The 13,581-nt window shown below is 39.5% G+C and overlaps 1 protein-coding gene across 1 annotated transcript in view; it reads right to left on the minus strand.

The window, feature by feature from the left end:
* JAG2 (jagged canonical Notch ligand 2) overlaps window positions 1-13,581 on the minus strand; it is a 67,245-nt gene that overhangs the window by 13,537 nt on the left and 40,127 nt on the right. The window contains exons 6-15 of the mRNA XM_062494800.1: window positions 8,860-8,990; window positions 8,349-8,468; window positions 6,313-6,426; window positions 5,345-5,458; window positions 4,671-4,784; window positions 4,096-4,142; window positions 3,650-3,823; window positions 1,158-1,308; window positions 707-871; window positions 30-143 (exon numbers count right to left, since the gene is read on the minus strand). Of these exons, the coding sequence (XP_062350784.1) occupies window positions 30-143; window positions 707-871; window positions 1,158-1,308; window positions 3,650-3,823; window positions 4,096-4,142; window positions 4,671-4,784; window positions 5,345-5,458; window positions 6,313-6,426; window positions 8,349-8,468; window positions 8,860-8,990 (1,244 nt within the window). The remainder of the gene's footprint in view (window positions 1-29; window positions 144-706; window positions 872-1,157; window positions 1,309-3,649; window positions 3,824-4,095; window positions 4,143-4,670; window positions 4,785-5,344; window positions 5,459-6,312; window positions 6,427-8,348; window positions 8,469-8,859; window positions 8,991-13,581) is intronic.

The following is a 13,581-nucleotide window of genomic DNA, read 5'->3' on the forward strand; positions in this document are numbered from 1 at the left end:
TTGGCCCTGCAACACTGAGCAGTACTCACTTGTGTCACACAGCTCTCCTTCCCAGCCACTTGAACAGAAACACCTAAATGAATCAACTTCATCGATACATGTCCCACCATTCTTGCAAGGTTTCCCAAGACAGTCATTGATATCTACAACAAAAAGTCAACAGTTACTGCTCAAGGCTGTTTTCACCTACTCAGAGGAGGTATCTACACTTGTGTCTCTAGGAAAAGCAGAAGAGAATTATTACTGCATTTGTACATGCAAAAGAAAAGCTTGGATATGTTTTCAAGCCTGGTAGGGTTTCTGGATGTATTGCCTCATGTAGCAAGTCAAGCCAGAGCATTACACTTACCTGGCAAGAATACTCAGGGGTTTAAAAACATCCAGACAAGCAATACAAGTTCTAGTCCCTTTATTGTCATTCTCATGTTGGAGAAATCTGTGACTCATAAGATTGTACATAAAGGTAGTGGGTACAGGCGTGTTTATACTGAAGTTGGATTAAAACCAGTTTTCTATCACAGAAGAAGTGTAAACCACTACAAAGACTGCTACCAGAAGAAACAGTTTCAAGCAGTACATCTGAAACAGCATTTCATGCAACTTAAATTAAATCATTTAGATTTCAGTAATGTTGTAAAGCTTCACAACATTAACTTCAAAATAAATTTTGAGCAAGAAGAATAATCTTTTACAAGCTTCTACTTACTTTCATGACAGTATGTTCCAGTGAAACCCCTGTCACAGGCACAAGTGAAATTCCCTCCTGGCTGACTAATGCACCGTCCATGAGGCCCACAGACATTGGATGAAATGAAACGGATTCCTTCTTGTGTAGCATTAGTGAAGACTTCTATTGTACAGCTGTCTATTACTGAAAAAGAAGTGTAGCCTTTAGACTAATGAGATGTATTACCAATCAGATTTTAGTTTCAAAAGAAGTTTTAGGAAAAAAATAAAACTAATAACAATTTCATGTTAGCTATAAGTTACCATCTACCTCTTCATAAATGAGGAATATTTCCTCTCACTGCCTCACTATTTTATGAAGTCCAAGTGAGTACAATGAAAACATTTCTGCATTATAGCATTCCCCAAAATGCCTTTTTTATTTCCAAACGTACCACCATCAAGATAGAATTATGGACAACAGCAGGTACCTTTACAAGAATTGTTCTTGCAGTGGTCCTTGAGATGAGAACAATTTTTTCCATCATAGTCATCAGGGCAGGCACAGTAATAGTCTCCTCCCAGATCATAACATTTAGCCCCATTCTGGCAAGGGTTAGGTTCACAGAAATCAATATCCATCTGTAAGAGAGACTACAGTTAGCAGCAGCTGCTTCATTTCCCAGGAGTAAGCAGCATTATCTGCTTTGCCAGAGACACAGATGAAGCTAATGTACAAGGAACATCAAGTTTTAAGAAGGTTTTTTGAATCATAAATACTACATTCAATCCTACAGGACAGAGAAACTTCAGTTTACTTTAGTCTATCCCAATACAAAGCATTTCTGACACTGCTGAAAAAAATACTCCTTTGGAGGAGGCTGAATAAGCACATTTGCTATAACTCAGTAAATGATTATTTAGGCCATTAGAAGACATCTTACTGCAACTTCTCTGGATCATTTTAAGTCGCTTCTCTGTCTTTCACACCCACGTACCAAGTGCCACAAGGCAAGTTAAATACCAGTGCACTTGTCAGCTTTGTGCCTGCAAGAGACTTAAAATACACAGAACCTGAACAAAATCCCATCCCCTAGAGCAAATTCTCCTCCCATCTCAATTAACACATAGAATTTATTAGAAAACCACACAGCTTGGAAGGGACCTCTAGAGGTCAGCTACTCCCCACCTCCTGCTCAAAGTAGGTCTAGTTAGACCCAGCTGCTCAGGGCCTTATTTTAACAAAAACCATCACCACACCAATTTACACGAGATGCATTTAGAACTCTGACCATCTGATCCAGAGAGCAAAATTTAAACCCCGCCTTCATAATACAACTTTTAACATAGACATTGCTGCAGCAAAACAATTCTGCTGCTACTTTAGACTGACATAGAAGATCACTGATTCATGATGCCCTAAACTGGTCTCAAAATCCACAAAAGGGATATTTTTACATCACAGTATATTTCCTCCAAGTTGTTTTTCTTAAGGACTGCTTTTCTCCCCTCAAGTCAGTTTTTCCTTCTTCACATCTCTCTTGGGAAAAAGATAATTTCATGTCTGTAAAGTTGAAAGCTAAGTGCAATAGTGGCTTTGATCCCTATTTTTAGCAGTTCAGTAGCTAAATAGGAGAAAAATGCAAAACCAGACAAAGGAGAAGGTACACAAATGGTATTAAGTATTTAATTCAGAGGAGCACATACACTTCCAGTTGAAACAGAAAATTTTTCAGCAAACCATTTTGTGCTCTCACATAGAACATTCAAAGCAAGCTATTAAAAAAATAGCTATAGTCTGAGAAAGATTCTCAGATGTCCTCTATCAGATGTCTCCATTTGTTTCCTTCCATTAGTATAAATTTCCCCTTCCCAATGTAAGTTCAGTAGCTGGTACTTTAGCATCTGGAATCAATGGTAGATATTTCCTGCAGCACACAAGGCAAGCAGCCAACTGCCCCTATTATTTGAGTGCATTTGCTAAAACTTTAATTACACAGTATTGTATGAATCAGCCCAGAGTAGAGCACTGCAGTTATGATCCTTATGCAGAAACAGCTCATGAGCTATTAGGTGCTGCACCAGTTGTATTAAACTGGTTGGTATCTGCAGTCCTTTTAAATTTTGAATAAAATGAGGGCACTGATTCTTTAGTGATGCAAATAACAGAATAAAATTACTTCAGCATTTAAGAGAGATCACTCCAATATCCTCCACAAAAAAAATCTGGAGCAAATCCAACAAAATTCTAGCCTAATGCCTCCAGTTGATACTAAGCATAACACCCAGATGAAGCTGACTATCAGCAAAATCCAGGAAGTGAATACTTAACGCAAAATAATTTTACACTGGAAAGCCTAATGTCCTCCCTAGAAGGAATATCTTCTTTAGCATGAAATACTTTAGGAATTACCACTAAGACTTCAATATTTAAGATATGAATCCTTAAGCACTAGAACTCCATGATCAAACAAAATGATCTCAAAGTTCTGAGAGCCAATACTTGCCTATCTGCCTGCCTTTAGTAACTATGTTATTTATTACCATTACATAGAATATAAATAATTTATACATAATTACTCTACTCCTACCAACAGCAGTAGGATTACTTGAAGGGTAATTCAATTATCTACCTCAGTTATTAGGATGAGAACCTAGAGCACTCCAGTGTAACAAAAGGACAGAGGTCCTGAAAATTGCAAAGGAAAACACTTCAAGCTTAAGGAACACCTGCAGCCTTAAAACCCTTAGGAAGGCCAACACCAATGTAAAACAACTTGCAGTTTATCAGGCTGCAAATTCAAGCGTTACAGCTACTGTGACAGCGCTGCACAACAAATTTGCTTATTCACAGTATCAGGTAACAGCTACAACAGGCAGTGACGCTCCAGCCTTGGGTTACTCCAATTTAAACCCAGAGATAGATTTCTTTGAAGAATTTAGCCCATGACAAGCATTGCAGCAATGTCTGCACTGTCCTCACCTCGCAGAAGACTCCTGAGAATCCCTGGGAACACAGGCAAATGAATCCATTCACCAGGTCTTTGCAGCGGCCCCCGTTCTGGCAGGGATTGCTCTCACACTCGTTGGTTTCTATCTCACAGTTCTTCCCTGTGAAACCACGAGGGCATAAGCAGTGGTAACCATTCACTTCATCCTTCACAGAGCGGGGAAAAGAAGCAAAAGTAGAAGGATTCATTTATTGATGAAACTTGCACACAAAAATTCAAGTTACTTCTGTATTCTGGATTTGCGGACAGAGTAGCACCACAGAATTTTATTTTGTGAAATGGGTGCAAGAGTCTGCAAGTACAGTGTTACATTTTTAACATTTGAACTCATTTAACCAAACTGTAAGTGCACACTAAAACTGATAACTGTTCAGAGAAATACTAATTTTCAACGTGGAATGTAATTAACAAGAGTTACCTTACAAGTCCCTCCATGCTGGCACTGTCCGTGACAGTCATTTATATCTACGGATAAAATGTGCAAAGCATTAGAATTTAGACTGGAAGACTAAGCTGTAAAATATAGGTTTAGCATAAAAATGGAGAACAAGTAGTTTTCAAAAAGGTTTTTTTCTATATGTTTCAATGGAAAGGAAAGATTTTTGATGTCTTAAAAGATCTCTATTTTTAAAAAATATCCAACAGAAAATTACATTACATATTTCTACTACAGTGTACTAAAAATGAGATCTCAATATCAATTAATTTCATATCTAACATTTTAACTTAAAATTTCAAATTGAATCAGTACATATAATTCAGAATCATGGTAGAGTCAAGAGATTTTTTAGTTATTTAAGTATCTAAGCTCACTTTAATACCAATTACCTTTCAAAAAAATTTTCAAAAATAGTTTCAATTTACATTGCCAGAAACTAGAAAAATCCTGAACAACAGGTATATTTTTGTTGTAAAGGTATGTATACTACCACAATTTCTTCTTTAAGAACAAAGCATCCTACTTGCCAACAAACATACTAAAGAAATACTAACTGATATGACAATTTACTCCTGTCCATCCTGGAATGCAGTCACAGTAATATCCACCAATGAGATTTTTGCAAGAGTAAGCATTAACACAGGGTTTCCCCTCACACTCATTAGCATCTGTGAAAGAAGAGAAAATAAAGAATAGAATAAAGAACAAACCCGGAAACAGATTACCACAGCACCAAGCCAAGTGTCCATGCAATCCAAGCATCAGAAGCTCATATTAAACATTGGTAGGGCACTAAAACCATTTACATACTATGGGATTTTAATGCAAACTTGCCTATAGTAGCACATGCATGTCATCTTACTCTTCCCTTGGCCAAAACTCAAAAAGGCAATTTGTTAGTCAGGGCAAATCCCTCCCTGGCCTCCACAAGTTTAGTCACTGTTCTGCCACCATGGAGAAGGAGTTTCCACCACCAACACTGCATTTGCAACAGAGAAGTTATGGGGCATTCTAAAAGAACTATTGTAAGTAAGCTTAGGTTGGGGCTTAAATAGTTACAAATCCACTTGAAACTTCTGGCTTTGAGAGCTACTAAAGAGGAGCTAAGATACCAACAACAACACACATATTCCACATTTTCTTCAGTATACACCATGCCAGAACACACCGAGGTATTCACTGTTTAGGAATAATCTCCAGTGGTCTCCAAAGCTTTAGAATTACTTACCAAGCTGGCAAGTTGCTCCAATCCACTGCTGTGGACAAATGCACTCAAATGCATTGACACCATCAATGCAGGTCCCTCCTTGAGCACAGGGGTTTGATGCACACTCGTCAATATCTGCAAAGGCAAGGGGGGACTTCCATTACAGGGCCTAAAGCTTGGCTTGACAGGTTCTGCTTCAAAGTTCAAGATTGAGATGAAGGGGGAGAATGCACAAACAAAAAACAAACAAGCTTCAGCACACACTAACATTTCTAATCTATTTTTTCCTTGGGCTTTTCTCACATCTTCGAGACAGAGAAGATCAGCAAACAGCAAAGAAGAATCAGAACACCTACCTATGGATTTGCATGTTCATTGAAAGTCATGTCCCTAGATTATGACACAAATTTAGCCAGTTTTGGTTCTGTGGTTGGTAATTTTCAGGGGGTTTTTCTTTTTTTTTTTGGGGGGGGGGGGGGGGCAGTGAGGACACTTGCTGTTTGAAAACAGGTAAGGCACCTGTGTTCCAAATCACAGGCAACATGCAAACCAGTGACAGTCCCACAATACATTTCAACCACTTCTCTGCCCTCTGAACCAGATACTTAAGCATTTAAGTGTGCAAATCTACTTTTCTACTATTACAGAAGGGGAGAATCTTTGACCTTCACATCTGTATTTCTTGAAATGAAACCATTCTGTATTTTGCTTTGGAGTGGCTAAGGAGTCAGGAATTGTCAAACAAGCTTTGGCAACAGGGCATTTCTTTGGGTATGGTCCAACTTTTGATAACAGATCTCAACTGCATCAAGTCAATACTCTGGGCTGCACAGAACCCTCCACTTTTCACTCTGCCAATGCTCAGCTGTTAAAAGACAAGGGAAGTAAAAGACTATCACCAAATTCCAAACCCAGAGTGTGATACCACCAAGTAAACTGCATAAACCCTTCCAACCCAGCAGGTCAGTCAGCAGCAAAACCATACCCACCAATAGCACATGTTGGTCCACTCCACCCCGATGGGCAGTGACACTTGAAGCCTGATGAAATTTCATGACAAATTCCACCATTAGCACAGGGATTAGATACACAAGCATGCTCAGCTGGGGAGAAAGAAGGAAAGAAATTCTTGCTAAACACTCTTCCAGTACCAATTAAGGAGAATTCACAATTTAAACCTGCATTGGCTAAAAGTAACCAAGAGAAATAGCAGCAGAGAGATACCAGTACAGAAGTTTGGAGCCTTCCTCTCACACCTGCAGAGAGTTAAGACTCCCAGAAGGAAAATTAAGCAGGATTTCACTGAAGATATATCATCCTTCCCACCTAATGACTAGAAAGCCTAAGTACATCCAGCTCACTCTGTTTCAATATCCCAGCAAAGCTCCCCATTAACACTGTGCTTCCAGGCATGCACTTCCACCTCCAGAGCACTCCACCACTTCTTATAATTCAGTGAGACAAAACAGATATGCTGCATACAGAGGTCTGTAGTAGTTTAAGGTCTGTTTAGCTTCATTCGAGCACTGTTCCTTGGAAACAGCAGGGAACAGAGGTGCTTGCAGCAGCGATGCTCCTTGTAGGGCTGTAACAGTGGCAGAGGCTGCACAAAACAACCCTCAGGTTCAGGAGGGACAAGCTTTTGTAACTTATTTTTGGTAACTTTTGTAACTTCCTCTCTCAGAAGGCAAGGAAGCTTTTTTTGTACCAGTACCTAAAGCAGCTCACACACCAACCTACTACTAAAAATCACTGTAGATCTCAGCGAGTATATGGCTCTCTTTTTCACTGCCTCTTCACCTGAAAAGACAATTCCACACCCTCACAGCTTTCAGGGCAAGTTGCAGCAAGTTTCCATCAATTTTAGCCTAAACTTTGCATCACATTCTACCAGGTGAAGCAAAATTCAAATTTTGATGGCATCTTTAATACCACATAGAGCTTTGTGAACTTCAAAGAGCTACACCCTGATTAATTCTGAAAACCTTCTGCTGATAATGGTTTAGCAAACTTAAGGCCAAGCAGTGAAGTGGGAAAAAAAAGGGTTCTTTCCACCTAAAATTTTAACTATCAAGTAACAGAAAAATTCATAGTGATAATCTGTGAACATCACATTTCAAAAAAGGATTTAACAATGCATCATGACAAAGAAACAGAATGCCCAACTAGCCATTATATGAAGCAAAATATGAAAGAACTAGAAACTACACACTGCCCATTTACCTCCAAAGTGAGAATAGTCAAGAAAAGTCTACAGGGACCAAAACTGCCCCAGAACATGAACATTTTGGCCTTTGTGTAACACATAGTAAGACAGAAAAAGCAACACGCTATCCTTGCACTGTGGTTGAGATAGGAAGCAGTTTTTCAAGACACAGATCTGTTAGACTCAAGTCAAAGCCATACTACTTTATCACAAATGTGGTTTAAATGCTCTCCTCCATTTTGCCAATGGGTACAAGGAAGACACTTTTTGTTCAGACTGCTCAAGGTGACTCTGTAAGAGGGTTTGAGCACATTTCCATAATAATTAGCATTTTGTTATTAATTCAAATATATTAGTAATCCCACATTAAAAGACTAAATTTCAGTTGATTAAGAAGGATAGTCAACACATTCAACCAACTAAAAATTGGGCTAAGGCCTCACATCAGAGCAGAGACTGAAGTGTCCATCACTTCCACCTTTCTCAGCCCCCAGCTTAGAAAAGATGCATACTTGTCAGCAAGCCAGAAGACAAGAAAACTGGCAGCAGGGAGTAAGCTAACAGGGAAAGCCACATGTGTAACCTATTTAATGAAACTACAGCCCAACTGTATATTTGGATTAAAGAGACATCAAAGGGGAGAAATAGTCTCAGTCTTATCTATAGGGAAACTGGCGCAGCACTCCTGCTGTCTTTGTTGATATTTTGAACAGCCAGACTCAGGCACTAGAAAGGAGAGATGGAGCACGTCCCCACTGAAATGTAGAAGCGCTAAGCCAGCTGCAGATCTCCAAGGAGAGAGGCACTGTGCCCAAGTACCGATTTCGCAGTTCTTTCCCGAGTAGCCGTCGGGGCAGGCACAGCGATACTCGTCCGGCTCCGTGTTCATGCAAGTTCCGCCGTTCAGGCACGGGTGGTGACTCCCACAGTAGTTCAGATCTGCACACAGAAAAGGCTCAGTCAGCAGGGAACGCAGATCCCACCACCTCAATCCCTAGTCAGACACACAGATGCCTCTCTGGCTCAAACATCCTTCACCCACATCATTCCCCATATTCCAGTGGCTAGCCTGTGATTGAGCAACTATCCACAGAACAGGGAAGAATGAACAAGAGACAACTGCAGGAGTTAGAAGAGTCAGGACAATTCCCAGCCTTTTGCCTTGAACTTCCTATACTTCTGATGCCTAGACACCATCTGCCACACAAGAATTAAGGCACAGAAACACTCAGGTAGTTGCACACTAGCAGGAAAAAAATAAAGAGGGTTAATGAGTTATCAGTTAATCATGCAACTTAACTTATTTTTCCTGTACATTAATGTTAAGTACCTTTGTTACAGAGCAGGCCACCCCAGTTGGTTTCACAATTACACTGCCATGGTTCATTACAGCTGCCATGAGCACAGCCTGGGTAGCGGACACACTCATCACAGAACTGTCCTTGCCAACCATAATGACACCTAAGATGTAAGTTCACATGTTAAAAGTTAGCAACATGATGCTTCATTATCAGCATTACATGTATTTACAACACTACACTTACCATTCTCAAGAACAAGGTCAACTGTTCAGTGTGCAACAGATAACAAAACTTTATCCTGTTTAGAAGGGGGACAACTAGTCTTGTTGAAGATCCTTACAGGAACTCATCCTGCTCAGATGTGTTACACACCATGGCAACAAACACCACCAAGCACTACATGTTATGAGAGCTGGACATGAATTAGTTGTTCTTTCACATGAAGTCCCATCTTCACCTCACACTAGGTCAAAACTTGTGATAGATAGAAGAAAGCTGAAACTGATTTTCAGGAGGAGACCGCTGGCTTACTGAATTGAGCACCACAACGTTTTTCTGTGAAGAGGGATTTCAAAATAATAGCCAATCTGCTCTAGAGTGCTACAGCCTTAAAAGACAGGGCAGCCAGAAAGGCAGCAGTCTTAATTTTCTTAAGGCCTGGTTTCTCAAGAAAGCCTTTTTTCACAGATTTATTCCATTGTATCCTCAGCATTCTCTACTGACACTATGGAAAAAGTACTCTTTGGACAAAGGAGGAGTGAGAACTGAAACAAAAGTCATTAATAATTCATTTAGTTTAGAGTAGAATTTTTCCCCCAAGATTTCTTCTGAGACCAGTATCTTTATGTTAATCTGTAACAGAACTCCTCTAAAAGAATCAACTGTTTATGCTATAGGACAGTATTAAAATCTAAACTTATAAGGGGGGAAGGGCACAGGCCATTTTTTTTTAAACATATATTTATATTTTAAATACCAAGAAATAGTAAGCTTGCCCTTTTGGGCCAACAAATGAAACTTTCTGTCTGTTAAGAGGGTATTTCTTATACAGAATTCAAGACACGTACAAGCAACAAGAAGATGCATAAAATCACACTGAATGAGAGTTGGGCACATGCACAACAGTGCAGCCCTATGGCCTAGAGGGAAAAAAAAAATCATTAAAATGTAACTACATTTTTTATATTTGACACTACCATTCTATTATCATCATGATTTGAATAGTATACAAGAACAGAAAATAAATTAAGTCTTCGGAGGGGCAGTGAAAGAAGACACGGAAGAGAAGTATAAACGAGGAGTCTTGGTTCCTTGTGAATCAATCCCCTTCCACTATTTCAGTAAGCTGGATCAATCCCCAGAGGAACAGAACAAGCTGTGCTGGCAGCACAGTATTTAAATCCTTACTATTTACATTGGCAGTAAGGAATCTAGATGCAGATGTCTGCAAGACCATTCTTTTAATACAATGCTCTACAACTACTTTGAGCTCCTGTCCCAGTAGCTGCTCCCGCCCTGAAAAGCTCCCAGCTACAGATCTCCAAGGAGAGCCTCAGCTGAGGATCCAGCCCTCGACTGCTCCTCTGAGCAGGGCTGGCAGAAGCCTGGAGAACACCCGTATTTTAGAAGCCTCTTTCTTTGGCTGCAGCAGCAGCAAGAGGAAACAAATACTGCTCCTGCTAAATTTGATCTCTTCCTTCCTCCTCAAGCACAGAAAAAATCTTTTCAGAGGATGGTAATAAACAATTAAAAAAAAAGCATTGCAACTCACTTTCCTGGCCCCAACCCAAATCTTCATCCATGCCAAATCTGGCACTACTGCCAGTGATTCACCGTGACTATCCCAGCCAGAGCCAACTCCCCACCTACATACAACAAGCATTTTCAAGAGCTCAAAGTCTGTATCACAAAGCAAATAATCACAGTAACTCAATTTAATCTCCATAGCCAATGGACAACAAGTTTCTTTGTTTACCACTGCAGCAGTGCTTGAGAGTGCAAAATAAAATACAGCCACCTTCTAGATCCTGAAGGCATCTTAAGCACCTACTTGAGTTTGTAGGTATGCTTGATGACATTAAAATTACTTCAGCAGAAAAAAAGGTTGCTGCTTTTTCATGATATCCAACACAGTCAAAGTTTAGTGTTGAAGTTACCACCAAGCCTGAGGGAAATAATTTCTAGAGGCTCAAAACAGTCCAAAGGAACACAATGTTTACAAGTCAAAAGGTTACTATGTGGTAAGCTTATCAGCCTTCAGTTTACAAGGAAGAGTAAATTAGGATTTCCTCTTGAACAGGAAGTCTGGTTGCATCCTACATTAACAGGTGCTAGAGCAGCATTAATTCCACTTCCTTCTAAAAAGATAATGCTTCCATGGATCTTAGCCCATGGGATCAATAAAGGAAAACTAACCCAGAAATGGGCATGTTGTATGTCATTTATGGGTATGCCATTTATGACAAAAACATGATTCACTCTGAGAAGCCCAAATGGTAGAAACACAAATTCAACATCATTTAGGAAAAAAAAAAAATAACCGAGAGACTCAAACCAGAACTCCTTTTCAAGTACCAACCATTAGTGTAAAAGCCAAAAGGAAACTGCTATTGTAGCTAATAGTGGGCTAAAGTTACTTCTTCCATGCCTTCCCATCCCAGTCAAGAATCAATTAAACTACAATTCTAAGTTTTTCACATCTGAGAAAATAAGAAAGCCAAATATAGAGAATCTATAACGATTCTCATTGTTCAACAGACAAAGAAAATTCTTATTGGAATCAAGATTCTACTTCCTTTCTCCTTCCCCTCTGCTGACTTCATCAGCTCAAACCTGTCTTCACAATCCAGTACATACAAAACAAAATCAGACCTGGCTTAATCATAGCCCTTGCTGGGTTATTAGCAGTACAAAGAAGCTACCATAAATAGATTGTTACAGTTTAGCAACTTCCTGATGGAAGGCTGAAGCACAGGCATCTGCTCCCAGACTAAAGCATCCCTTTGGGTCACAATTAACACAGAGGGTAATAGGGCAAGAATAACAATTGTTGCTTATCTTGAAACCAACAACTTGGAGAATAGTTCTGGTAATTCTACAGGCACACTTCACAGCTTCCATTTTCCTTAGATGAGAGTCTGATGGCAATAAAAAAATGAGAATTCAAACAAAAGGCTAGAGGTGAGGGTGACAGGAGTTAACACTAGCAAGAATTCTAGACAACCCTTCAATAGGCAGATCAGGAAAACTGCAACTGTGCAGAAAAAAACCCACTGCTGTCATTGACAAGTAGAAAAAGGCACAATAATTCAGCTCAGTGGGGCTTCAAACAGCTAAATTTCAGGATAAAGGACTTTCTGTAGTAACTCTCAGTGCATTTAAAGTAGTAAATCTAACATCAGGGAATCCTACAAAAGCACTCATCACTATGCACAGTTCAAAGGTACATGACGTATACTCAGAGGAAGGGGAAAGTGGTGGGGGGGGGGGGAGAAAAGCATGAAACAGAACTTTTGGGGGTTCTATTTTTCCTGGGGTCATCCAAAAGCTGAACTTATCAATTCTAATAAAAGATTTTTCTACAGAAATATGCTTTCCTTATGTTCTTCTGAAAGAGATATAATAAAGGAAAAAGCTGAGAGTGGTCTTTGCTTTCCTCTGAGGAAGTTTGTTATAATTATTTAGTATTAACTAGGTTGAAACTGAACATTTCCAAATCAAATGGAACTACCTAGATGAGTCTAAGTAGACCTCCTTGGGCAAGGAGGGGACTAGATGACCCTGGAAATGCTGTCCAGACTTCATAATTTTATGTCAAATCCTACTGTGGCAATTATAAAAGTGATGTGGAAAGGTGAAGAGATGTACTCAGATCATTATGGTCTGTGAACCATGGCCCCTTGTATGATTAACTCCTCCTTATCCAAAAGGTGGATGCCTCTGCCACCACAGCAGAAAGTCAGGGTGCCCTTGATGGACAGCTGAGTTTACAGCTCTTTTGTATTATCTTCACACATGGTTTATTCTCCTGGTTCAATCACTTCTGGTTATTTGAGAGTCCTGATCCTTCTGTGCAGGAAGTTCAGCTGAGAAACTTTGTACTGCACATCTCATCCAATCATTAATTTATGCTGGTTAACCTTAAAGAAAGTGCTGTAATTCATGAGACTGAGAGGATACCTAAATAAATTCTGTTCTACACCTATTTACAGAGCTTTGTCAGCACTTCATGCATACATACACCTAAACCACCAAACTGAAGTCTATTCCTCAAGTCAATGCAAGAATATGGGGCCTAAAAATAAATTTAAAAAGAAATATTAGGGATGATGTAGGCAATGTGGTATAAACCTTTAAATATCACAGGTTATACCAGGTTACTAATATATTGCACATCATACAAAGAGTGAAGAGAACATCACTGTGAAATATTCATACACCTTTTTATAAGCAGACTTTTAGGACGGAGCCTCTCCCAATCATGTTTCAAGTGGAAGCTGGGGCCAAAACACTTAATACAGGAAAACAAAGCAAAACAGTGACATTAAGAGCAGAAGCAAAATGCATCATTCACGGGTGGGGGAGAAATAACCCTCTTAAATAGAAAACCACTAAATTTTCTAGTGACGTGAACAGGATGGTGTTGCATTGGCTAGAACAATAGCTTTATATTAGTTATTTACTTAAAATAACCGTAAGAAAGTCTGTTTAAACTTTTAGGAGATTGCTTGCTGCACAGCAGGCACCAATAT

This window comes from Cinclus cinclus, chromosome 6, assembly GCF_963662255.1.
Source record: "Cinclus cinclus chromosome 6, bCinCin1.1, whole genome shotgun sequence".
NCBI lineage: Eukaryota > Metazoa > Chordata > Aves > Passeriformes > Cinclidae > Cinclus > Cinclus cinclus.